Source organism: Cherax quadricarinatus, chromosome 4, assembly GCF_038502225.1.
Source record: "Cherax quadricarinatus isolate ZL_2023a chromosome 4, ASM3850222v1, whole genome shotgun sequence".
NCBI classification, from domain to species: Eukaryota; Metazoa; Arthropoda; class Malacostraca; order Decapoda; family Parastacidae; genus Cherax; species Cherax quadricarinatus.
Genome location: NC_091295.1, coordinates 15490029 through 15502528, shown reverse-complemented (window position 1 = coordinate 15502528; position 12500 = coordinate 15490029). Strand labels below are relative to the sequence as shown.

The window sequence follows — 12500 nt, the reverse complement described above, 5'->3', positions numbered from 1 at the left end:
GCGGGTGGAAACATTTCGACACGTTTCCTTACACCTGTTGTCCTGTTCACCTAGCAGCAAATAGGTACCCGGGTGTTAGTCGACTGGTGTGGGTCGCATCCTGGGGGACAAGATTAAGGACCCCAATGGAAATAAGTTAGACAGTCCTCGATGATGCACTGACTTTCTTGGGTTATCCTGGGTGGCTAACCCTCCGGGGTTAAAAATCCGAACGAAATCTTATCTTATCTTATCTTATCTCTCAGGACTCATGGAGAGATGTTATCTGGCCCCATTGCCTTTGAGGTATCTAGCTCACTCAGAAGCCTCTTCACTTCTTCCTCGGTTGTGTGTACTGTGTCCAGCACATGGTGGTGTACCCCACCTCTCCGTCTTTCTGGAGCCCCTTCTGTCTCCTCTGTGAACACTTCTTTGAATCTCTTGTTGAGTTCCTCACATACTTCACGGTCATTTCTTGTTGTCTCTCCTCCTTCCTTCCTTAGCCTGATTACCTGGTCCTTGACGGTTGTTTTCTTCCTGATGTGGCTGTATAACAGCTTCGGGTCAGATTTGGCTTTTGCTGCTATGTCGTTTTCATTTTGACGTTGGGCCTCCCTTCTTATATGAGTACGTGTGTGTGTGTGTGTGTGTGTGTGTGTGTGTGTGTGTGTACTCACCTATTTGTACTCACCTATTTGTGGTTGCAGGGGTCGAGTCACAGCTCCTGGCCCTGCCTCTTCGCTGATTGCTACTAGGTCCTCTCTCTCCCAGCCCCATGAGCTCTATCATACCTCGCCTTAAAACTATGTATGGTTCCCGCCTCCACTACGTCACTTTCTAGGCTATTCCACGGCCTGACTACTCTATGACTGAAGAAATGCTTCCTAACATCCCTTTGATTCATCTGAGTCTTCAACTTCCAATTGTGACCTCTTGTGTCTGTGTCCCTTCTCTGGAATATCCCGTCTTTGTCCACCTTGTCTATTCCGTGCAGTATTTTATATGTCGTTATTATGTCTCCCCTGACCCTCCTGTCCTCCAGTGTCGTCAGGCCGATTTCCCTCAACCTTTCTTCGTAGGACAATCCCCGTAGCTCTGGGACTAGTCTTGTTGCAAACCTTTGCACTTTCTTTAATTTCTTGACGTGCTTGACTAGGTGTGGATTCCAAACTGGTGCTGCATACTCCAGTATGGGCCTGACGTAAATGGTATACAGAGTCTTAAACGAATCCTTACTGAGGTATCGGAACGCTATCCGTAGGTATGCCAGGCGCCCGTATGCTGCAGCAGTTATATGATTACCTGGAGTTTACCTGGAGAGAGCTCCGGGGGTCAACGCCCCCGCGGCCCGGTCTGTGACCAGGCCTCCTGGTGGATCAGAGCCTGATCAACCAGGCTGTTGCTGCTGGCTGCACGCAAACCAACGTACGAGCCACAGCCCGGCTGATCAGGAACCGACTTTAGGTGCTTGTCCAGTGCCAGCTTGAAGACTGCCAGGGGTCTGTTGGTAATCCCCCTTATTTATGCTGGGAGGCAGTTGAACAGTCTCGGGCCCCTGACACTTATTGTATGGTCTCTTAACGTGCTAGTGACACCCCTGCTTTTCATTGGGGGGATGTTGCATCGTCTGCCAAGTCTTTTGCTTTCGTAGTGAGTGATTTTCGTGTGCAAGTTCGGTACTAGTCCCTCTAGGATTTTCCAGGTGTATATAATCATGTATCTCTCCCGCCTGCGTTCCAGGGAGTACAGGTTTAGGAACTTCAAGCGCTCCCAGTAATTGAGGTGTTTTATCTCCGGGGTGGTAAGTAAGTAAGTAAGTAAGTAAGTAAGTAAGTAAGTTTATTCAGGTATACACAAATACAGTTACATAGAATTATCATACATAGCAGCATATGTGTAGAGAACCTGGGATAACCCAAAACAGTCAGACACAGTGACTTATTTCCATTGGGGTCCTTTTACCTTATTATTATAATATAAAGGTTATAATATGTTCTTATTATTCTACAATGAAGATAACACCTTATTATCATACTAAAAAGACTATCTACTACACCAAGGTCATTAAGACTATCTACAATACGAGGGTCATTACTAGTAATATGGTAAAATTTACACGTATGTTAGCTAAAAAAATAGGTAGGAGAAAATTTTCAAACAGCTTCAGGGAGAACCTTGATTTTTCCCTGAAACAAGTTTATTCTTTTCTCTGAGGATGAGGGTCCCCAGGACGGTTCTAACCTAAACATATAATATTAAATCATAAATCAGTGAATTTCTTTTTCACATTATCTTTTCATTTTTGATGTTTAATGTTAATAATAACACTTAATAACATTTTGATTTCTCTTGCTTACTTTACTGTAAGAATACAGTATATAATACAGTAAGAATACAGTATATAATACAGTAAGAATACAGTATATAATACAGTAAGAATAGAGTATATAATACAGTAAGAATACAGTATATAATACAGTAAGAATAGAGTATATAATACAATAAGAATACAGTATATAATATAGTATATAATACAGTAAGAATACAGTATATAATACAGTATATAATACAGTAAGAATACAGTATATAATATAGTAAGGATACAGTATATAATACAGTAAGAATACAGTATATAATACAGTAAGAATACAGTATATAATACAGTAAGAATACAGTATATAATACAGTAAGAATACAGTATATAATACAGTAAGAATACAGTATATAATACAGTAAGAATACAGTATATAATACAGTAAGAATACAGTATATAATACAGTAAAAATACAGTATATAATACAGTAAGAATACAGTATATAATACAGTAAGAATACAGTATATAATACAGTAAGAATACAGTATATAATACATAAAACATACAAAATATGTATTAATCAGCTGTTATCATTTTATTCAGGTGATTTTTCCCCGCTCTTAGGATAATTTAACGGTTTTAGTGGGCAGCCGGTTATGAACATAAGTGTGGTGTGGAAGCCAGCCTGTCTTGGGGCTTGGCAAGGTGATCCACCAGATCTCAATGGAAACTTTTAGTTCATGTTTCTATTTTAGAAAGTAACTCTTGTTCATTTTTGTTTAATGTCCCAGGTTTGGTCGAGATAAACTGGTGGTACAGCTGGAAGGATACAACTTAAGGTATTACTTGACCTTATAACCTCTAGGTCAGCAAGGCGGCAGGTTGAAGTCTGACTCTTCTACTGTAGTGTGTGGAAGGAGATAAATGGATGAACAACAAGAGGGAATGGATGTAAAACTTGTTGATGCTAGCTGTGTACATGAGGAACCAATGGAAGTTGGCTCTTCATGTACCTACGCTGAACCTCACATCAGTAAAGACGAGACAACAAATATTGGAAGTAAGATCTGTCTGTGTATACCTCAATAAACTTACTTTATGTAATATTATTATTAACATGCTGTTGGTGAGAGGCTCTTAATCTAGGGAATTGGATCTGTGCTCTAGTTCCCTGAATTAAGCCTGAATACTTTCCACATCCCTCCACAGGCGCTGTATAATCCTCCGGGTTTAGCGCTTCCCCTTTATTATAATAATTAACATGCTGCAGTGTCACACATATACTATCTTATTTATGTAGTATTCCTAAAATGTGCTGCACATTACTGAGCAGGAAACATATCAAGAAATTAGTCTACTGTTGTGGGTTATATCCTGGGCCCCTCAAGGAAGGTTCCTTGATGTTGGTGAGGGGCTCTTGATTTAGGGAATTGGATCTGTGCTCTAGTTCCCCGAATTAAGCCTGAATGCCTTCCACATCCCCCCCCAGGCGCTGTATAATCCTCCGGGTTTAGCGCTTCCTCCTTCATTATAATAATAATATATCCTGGGAAAGGGCCTAAAAACACCCTACTGGTAATAGCTCCATTGCTTGGTATTAGCCCTCCAGGATTATTTTGGAGTGTTAGTAACCCAGATAAACTTAAGAATGTCAGTATGGTTTATGTCTACTGGAGTCCATTGATCCTCTTCCCCAGGATGACACCCACAACAGTCAGCTAAAAACTAACTACTTACTACTAAATGAACAGTAGTAATATGTGTAAGGGAAGAAGACCAACGTTTCTACTCATTTTGCTTCCTTCAGCTGTGAACTGAAGGTGCTACCTCCTGAGCCATGAGTCATTCCAATATGAAAATAAATGAACTAGCATTTCTTTCTTTATATTATCTTTACTGATATTTTTTTCTTTTTAGTGCAGCAATAAGATGTTTCTTTACACCTATTCCCTGTTCACCTAACAGTAAGTAGGTACAATATCTGGTTGTCAACTAATGGTTGTGAATGGCATCCTGGGGAAGAGGCTCAAAGGACCCACAATGGAAATGGGTCTGAATTTCTTTCTCTGTTTATTCTGGGTTTTTCACCATCCAGGTTAATAACATGAATAAAATCTTAAAATGGTACTCATTAATCTATGATGATTATACAGTACAAATTTATACTATGTATACACTTTGTAATTATTGAAGTGGAAAACTGTATAGTATTACCTGGAGTTTACCTGGAGAGAGTTCCGGGGGTCAACGCCCCCGCGGCCCGGTCTGTGACCAGGCCTCCTGGTGGATCAGAGCCTCATCAACCAGGCTGTTGCTGCTGGCTGCACGCAAACCAACGTACAAGCCACAGCCCGGCTGATCAGGAACTGACTTTAGGTGCTTGTCCAGTGCAAGCTTGAAGACTGCCAGGGGTCTGTTGGTAATCCCCCTTATGTGTGCTGGGAGGCAGTTGAACAGTCTCGGGCCCCTGACACTTATTGTATGGTCTCTTAACGTGCTAGTGACACCCCTGCTTTTCATTGGGGGGATGGTGCATCGTCTGCCAAGTCTTTTGCTTTCGTAGTGAGTGATTTTCGTGTGCAAGTTTGGTACTAGTCCCTCTAGGATTTTCCAGGTGTATATAATCATGTATCTCTCCCTCCTGCGTTCCAGGGAATACAGGTTTAGGAACCTCAAGCGCTCCCAGTAATTGAGGTGTTTTATCTCCGTTATGCGCGCCGTGAAAGTTCTCTGTACATTTTCTAGGTCGGCAATTTCACCTGCCTTGAAAGGTGCTGTTAGTGTGCAGCAATATTCCAGCCTAGATAGAACAAGTGACCTGAAGAGTGTCATCATGGGCTTGGCCTCCCTAGTTTTGAAGGTTCTCATTATCCATCCTGTCATTTTTCTAGCAGATGCGATTGATACAATGTTATGGTCCTTGAAGGTGAGATCCTCCGACATGATCACTCCCAGGTCTTTGACATTGGTGTTTCGCTCTATTTTGTGGCCAGAATTTGTTTTGTACTCTGATGAAGATTTAATTTCCTCATGTTTACCATATCTGAGTAATTGAAATTTCTCATCGTTGAACTTCATATTGTTTTCTGCAGCCCACTGAAAGATTTGGTTGATGTCCGCCTGGAGCCTTGCAGTGTCTGCAATGGAAGACACTGTCATGCAGATTTGGGTGTCATCTGCAAAGTATAACTGTATAAATTATATTAATCAAGTAAAGAAATAACCTACAGTATAGTCAATGTCTGGTGGTCACTGACTTCAAATTATCAACTTGAGCGAGTTATCCAAGAGACAGGTTTTCTGATTTAAAATGTAACCATGAATTATCCAACACCAAAATTTAGATTTAAGTATACATTAACGTAACAGCTACTGACAACTACTAAGTGGAACTCAGTCATTAGTTTAAATTTTTTCATACAGTAGATACAATCTATATAGCTACATCATGAAATAATAATTTCCTGAACAAATTTTTGTTTTGGGAGATATAAGAAAAATTAAAACATATTTATTTTATGTCTTTACAAACAGTACATTGAGATTTTGTATTTACAGTAGTGGGTTGCAATGCAAAGAGAACCTCTGTTATGCATAGGCATAACAGACCACAACAAGACCACAACATGACCACAACATGACCACACATGACCACAACACAAGACACAGATCTCTTTTTGATATACCTCGTGTTCTTATCACACTGTGTAAAAACTATGCACATAAAGGGCCCCAAAATATGGAATTCATTACCAGAAGATATTAAAGTAACCCAGTCTGAAAATCAATTTAAGATTCTTCTCAAAAGCCACTTAATTACGCTAGACTAAAAGCTGAATACTCATTTATGTTCTCCCACATCATAACTTCAACAATCACTTTGAACCTTTTATCCATTGTTTGACAGGAATATAACTGAATCATTGATTTCACAAAAAAGTATTTTTGATTATATGAATATATCTCTTGTCTTATACAAATTTTGATTCACTTATAATTAATAATCTACTGTACAACTATGAAATAATTACTATCCTACTGTACAGCTATGATATAATCGTTAGTGTTAAGTAGTCTGTAAGCCAATAATGTTAAGTTGGCCCATAATGCCTAGGCATAATAGAGGCTCTCTTTGCACTGCAACCCACTATTGTAAATACAAAATCTCAATGTACTGTTTGCAAAGACATAAAAATAAATAAAATAAATAAAAATAGGCATTATCATATGTATATTTGAGTGGAGCAGCACACTAAGACATGTCTTGCAAGAACCCCAATGGAAATAAGTCACTTCGTCTAACTTTTTTGGGTTATCCTAGGTAATCTACACATAATATGTGTATGCTACTATGTATGATAATAATAATAATAATAATAAATAATAATAATAATAATAATAATAATAACAATTTTTATTTTGACACAATACATAGTTGGACAAAGAATATAATACGTAGTTGGGTGCACATACCAGAAGCCCCTTTGTATGCAGAGCATTGCGGGCAAAAAATAATAACTTAAGATTAGGAAGGCAACAACAGATTATTATTTATTTATTTATTTATTTATTTATTTATTACAATTTGAGCACACATACAGAGGTACAAAAAAAAATTATGTATGTATCTGGGTATTTGATATCTGAGTTCAGTAAATGCAGTGTTGAATTTAGCTTATAAAAATTAGGTAATTGCAAATAGTGGTACAGTTTGGGTTAACTTATAATATGGTAGTATCTCAATGGAGCAGTTTAAAAACAACTCACGTACAATAACAGGCAATAACAGATAATTATATGGGCATTATTATAGATTATGGTACAAGTGGTGTACGAATGGTATATAATACCGACAAGATGAGATTAAGACACATGTGCAACATCTGGGTATCTTTATTGTAGACGTTTCGCCATCCAGTGGCTTTATCAATACAAATTCTAGGACATAACTTGAAGACAGTAGAACTATGTACAGAAGATGAGGTAATCAGTCCCTCAACCTAGGAGTAGGTGCGAAGAGCACCATAGTCGTGGAGATTCTGAAGCAGAAGAAAGGATCCTGGTGCTTATATAGTAACGTCAGGTGTAGCAGACGAGGGCATATTCACTGGTAGGCGGGATTCCCCAGTGGAAGTAGGTCCTTCCCAAAGAGATGGGTTAGTTGTAGTAGTAGTTGTCGTAGTCGTGAAGGTTATGTACATGTCCTCAGAATTAAGATTCCATGATGCTGCAGTGTTCTTCTGCTTCAGAATCTCCACGACTATGGTGCTCTTCGCACCTACTCCTAGGTTGAGGGACTGATTACCTCATCTTCTGTACATAGTTCTACTGTCTTCAAGTTATGTCCTAGAATTTGTATTGATAAAGCCACTGGATGGCGAAACGTCTACAATAAAGATACCCAGATGTTGCACATGTGTCTTAATCTCATCTTGTCGGTATTATATACCATTCGTACACAACTTGTCAGACACTGCAACATCATGGAATCTTAATTCTGAGGACATGTACATAACCTTCACGACTACGACAACTACTACTACAACTAACCCATCTCTTTGGGAAGGACCTACTTCCACTGGGGAATCCCGCCTACCAGTGAATATGCCCTCGTCTGCTACACCTGACGTTACTATATAAGCGCCAGGATCCTTTCTTCTGCTTCAGAATCTCCACGACTATGGTGCTCTTCGCACCTACTCCTAGGTTGAGGGACTGATTACCTCATCTTCTGTACATAGTTCTACTGTCTTCAAGTTATGTCCTAGAATTTGTATTGATAAAGCCACTGGATGGCGAAACGTCTACAATAAAGATACCCAGATGTTGCACATGTGTCTTAATCTCATCATGGTACAAGTGGAATTAATTTACAATATGGGTGAACTACAATGGGACAGTGGAACAATTTCAAAAACAATTTACAATATATTATTAAAATTTAGTATAGTTTAGAAAAATTAAATGGAATTAATAATTATTACATTTTAGTAATACAGTAGACTGTCATTTAGCACCGTTTTGTCTTGCACGTTTTGGCTCGGTGAGGATGGGGGCAGCTAGGCGAAGAGCAACACCAATCTGAATGGCCTGTGGGTTGAGTTGAGTGCCCAGGGAGGAATTGGGAACAGCTAGAAGGAAATCTCCTGAGTGTGGTGCCTTCACTGCTTGGAGATGAGCTTTGTCCTTTCCTGAAGTGTTGGTGAGTTTACCTGGAGTTTACCTGGAGAGAGTTCCGGGGGTCAACGCCCCCGCGGCCAGGTCTGAGACCAGGCCTCCTGGTGGATCAGAGCCTGATCAGCCAGGCTGTTGCTGCTGGCTGCATGCAAACCAACATACGAGCCACAGCCCGGCTGATCCGGAACTGACTTTAGGTGCTTGTCCAGTGCCAGCTTGAAGACTGCCAGGGGTCTGTTGGTAATCCCCCTTATGTGTGCTGGGAGGCAGTTGAACAGTCTCGGGCCCCTGACACTTATTGTATGGTCTCTTAACGTGCTAGTGACACCCCTGCTTTTCATTGGGGGGATGGTGCATCGTCTGCCAAGTCTTTTGCTTTCGTAGTGGGTGATTTTCGTGTGCAAGTTCGGTACTAGTCCCTCTAGGATTTTCCAGGTGTATATAATCATGTATCTCTCCCTCCTGCGTTCCAGGGAATACAGGTTTAGGAACCTCAAGCGCTCCCAATAATTGAGGTGTTTTATCTCCGTTATGCGCGCCGTGAAAGTTCTCTGTACATTTTCTAGGTCGGCAATTTCACCTGCCTTGAAAGGTGCTGTTAGTGTGCAGCAATATTCCAGCCTAGATAGAACAAGTGACCTGAAGAGTGTCATCATGGGCTTGGCCTCCCTAGTTTTGAAGGTTCTCATTATCCATCCTGTCATTTTTCTAGCAGATGCGATTGATACAGTGTTATGGTCCTTGAAGGTGAGATCCTCCGACATGATCACTCCCAGGTCTTTGACGTTGGTGTTTCGCTCTATTTTGTGGCCAGAATTTGTTTTGTACTCTGATGAAGATTTAATTTCCTCATGTTTACCATATCTGAGTAATTGAAATTTCTCATCGTTGAACTTCATATTGTTTTCTGCAGCCCACTGAAAGATTTGGTTGATGTCTGCCTGGAGCTTTGCAGTGTCTGCAATGGAAGACACTGTCATGCAGATTCGGGTGTCATCTGCAAAGGAAGACACGGTGCTGTGGCTGACATCCTTGTCTATGTCGGATATAAGGATGAGGAACAAGATGGGAGCGAGTACTGTGCCTTGTGGAACAGAGCTTTTCACCGTAGCTGCCTCGGACTTTACTCTGTTGACGACTACTCTCTGTGTTCTGTTAGTGAGGAAATTATAGATCCATCGACCGACTTTTCCTGTTATTCCTTTAGCACGCATTTTGTGCGCTATTACGCCATGGTCACACTTGTCGAAGGCTTTTGCAAAGTCTGTATATATTACATCTGCATTCTTTTTGTCTTCTAGTGCATTTAGGACCTTGTCGTAGTGGTCCAATAGTTGAGACAGACAGGAGCGACCTGTTCTAAACCCATGTTGCCCTGGGTTGTGTAACTGATGGGTTTCTAGATGCGTGGTGATCTTGCTTCTTAGGACCCTTTCAAAGATTTTTATGATATGGGATGTTAGTGCTATTGGTCTGTAGTTCTTTGCTGTTGCTTTACTGCCCCCTTTGTGGAGTGGGGCTATGTCTGTTGTTTTTAGTAACTGTGGGACGACCCCCGTGTCCATGCTCCCTCTCCATAGGATGGAAAAGGCTCGTGATAGGGGCTTCTTGCAGTTCTTGATGAACACAGAGTTCCATGAGTCTGGCCCTGGGGCAGAGTGCATGGGCATGTCATTTATCGCCTGTTCGAAGTCATTTGGCGTCAGGATAACATCGGATAGGCTTGTGTTAATCAAATTTTGTGGCTCTCTCATAAAAAATTCATTTTGATCTTCGACTCTCAGTCTGGTTAGCGGCTTGCTAAAAACTGAGTCATATTGGGACTTGAGTAGCTCACTCATTTCCTTGTTGTCATCTGTGTAGGACCCATCTTGTTTAAGTAGGGGCCCAATACTGGACGTTGTTCTCGATTTTGATTTGGCATAGGAGAAGAAATACTTTGGGTTTCTTTCGATTTCATTTATGGCTTTTAGTTCTTCCCGCGATTCCTGACTCCTAAAGGATTCTTTTAGCTTAAGTTCGATGCTTGCTATTTCTCTGACCAGTGTCTCCCTACGCATTTCAGATATATTGACCTCTTTTAGCCGCTCTGTTATTCTTTTCCGTCGCCTGTAAAGGGAGCGCCTGTCTCTTTCTGTTTTACATCTACTCCTCCTTTTTCTTAGAGGAATAAGCCTTGTGCATACATCGAGTGCTACCGAGTTAATCTGTTCTAGGCATAAGTTGGGGTCTGTGTTGCTTAGTATATCTTCCCAGCTTATATCGGTTAGGACTTGGTTTACTTGGTCCCACTTTATGTTTTTGTTATTGAAGTTGAATTTGGTGAATGCTCCCTCGTGACTAATCTCATTATGTCGGTCTGGGGCTCCGCGCATACATGACTGAACCTCAATTATGTTGTGATCTGAGTATATTGTTTTTGATATGGTGATATTTCTTATCAGATCATCATTGTTAGTGAAGATGAGGTCTAGTGTATTCTCCAGTCTAGTAGGCTCTATTATTTGCTGGTTTAAATTGAATTTTGTGCAGAGATTTAAAAGCTCGCATGAGTGTGAGTTTTCATCAGAGCTGCCTCCTGGTGTTATTACTGCAACAATATTATTTGCTATATTCCTCCATTTTAGGTGCCTTAAGTTGAAATCCCCCAGGAGCAAGATGTTGGGTGCAGGAGCTGGAAGGTTTTCCAGACAGTGGTCAATTTTTAACAGCTGTTCCTGGAATTGCTGGGATGTTGCATCCGGAGGCTTGTAGACTATCACAATGACTAGGTTTTGGTTCTCGACCTTTACTGCTAAAACTTCCACTACATCATTTGAGGCATTTAGCAGTTCTGTGCAAACAAGTGACTCTGCAATGTACAGGCCAACCCCCCCCTTTTGCCTGTTCACTCTGTCACATCTGTATAGGTTGTAATCTGGGATCCATATTTCGTTGTCCAAGTGATCCTTTATGTGGGTCTCAGTGAAAGCCGCGAACATTGCCTTTGCCTCTGCAAGCAGTCCATGGATGAAAGGTATTTTGTTGTTTGTTGCTGGCTTTAGACCCTGTATATTTGCAAAGAAGAATGTTATCGGACTGGTGGTATTGTTGGTACTGGGGGGGGATTTTTTTTCCGGCATTAGTATCTGTATCTGTCGGTTTGGAGTGGAGGCCATCGACTGTGGTTCCACTCCAGGAATGACTGGATTTGGTGTACGATTTCTGCCATTTCCTGCCAGTTTTTTTTCCTTCCTGAGCATTGTGTTGGTGATTTTTTCCATGATTGTTGTGTCCCAGTGGGACTGTTTGTGCTCTTTGGGTGGAGCTGGTCTACTGGAGGAGTCTGCAAGTGTGTCCCACTGCATCGCTGCTTAAGTAAACCTGGGGTCTTGAGTTCCTAACACATCTCTCAAGGTACTGTAAAACTACATGCGTTGCTTTGCGCATCCCTATAGCTCCCATTGATTGATATATATATATATATATATATATACAGTGGAAACTCAGATTTCGAACGTATCGCTTATTCGAAAATCGACTGCTTTTTTCGAACCAACTTTGTCCCTGTTATCGAACTCGCCCCTATTTTTGAACCGCCGAGTACCAGACCTGTCTGCCAGCCCGCTCTGTCCGCGTCCCTGCAGAGGCGCTGTGAGCAAGTCTGGCTTTGTTGATACTTGAGTGAACACTAACCTGTGCTCTCATTCAAACATTTTACGATTAATTCATTATGTTTAGTGCTTGTGGGACTGTGAAATAAGCTACCATGGGCCCAAAGAAACTTGCTAGTGGTACCCCTATGGTAAAGAAAGTGAGAAACACAATAGATGTGAAGAAGGAAATAATACAGAGGCACCAGAAACAGAGGACTGTGGACAGTTATTTTGTGAAACTGGGGTCCAATGACTCTCAAGTTGGTCTTCGTGGCATTAAAAGACAGAGAAGGGAAGTAACCCCAGAGAGGGCTTTGATACCTAAAGTCCTCATGGTGGGGGATTCTCCTTCCAAACACTAACCCCAACTCCCTCTCTCCTCCTCCCTATCTTCC

At 41.1% G+C, this 12500-nt stretch overlaps 1 protein-coding gene across 11 annotated transcripts in view; it reads left to right on the top strand.

The window, feature by feature from the left end:
* Positions 1-3073: 3073 nt before the first annotated feature.
* The window catches only part of LOC128684182 (uncharacterized), a 132241-nt gene continuing 122814 nt past the window's right edge, over positions 3074-12500 (top strand). For 2 of the 11 annotated variants that reach the window (XM_070094666.1, XM_053770323.2), the window contains exon 1: positions 3093-3353. In XM_070094666.1, coding sequence (XP_069950767.1) covers positions 3218-3353 — 136 coding nt within the window. In that variant the 5' untranslated portion in view covers positions 3093-3217. Of the gene's footprint in view, positions 3354-12500 lie in introns of all 11 variants that reach the window. The other 9 variants (XM_053770326.2, XM_053770324.2, XM_070094670.1 and 6 more) reach the window with 9 other exon arrangements.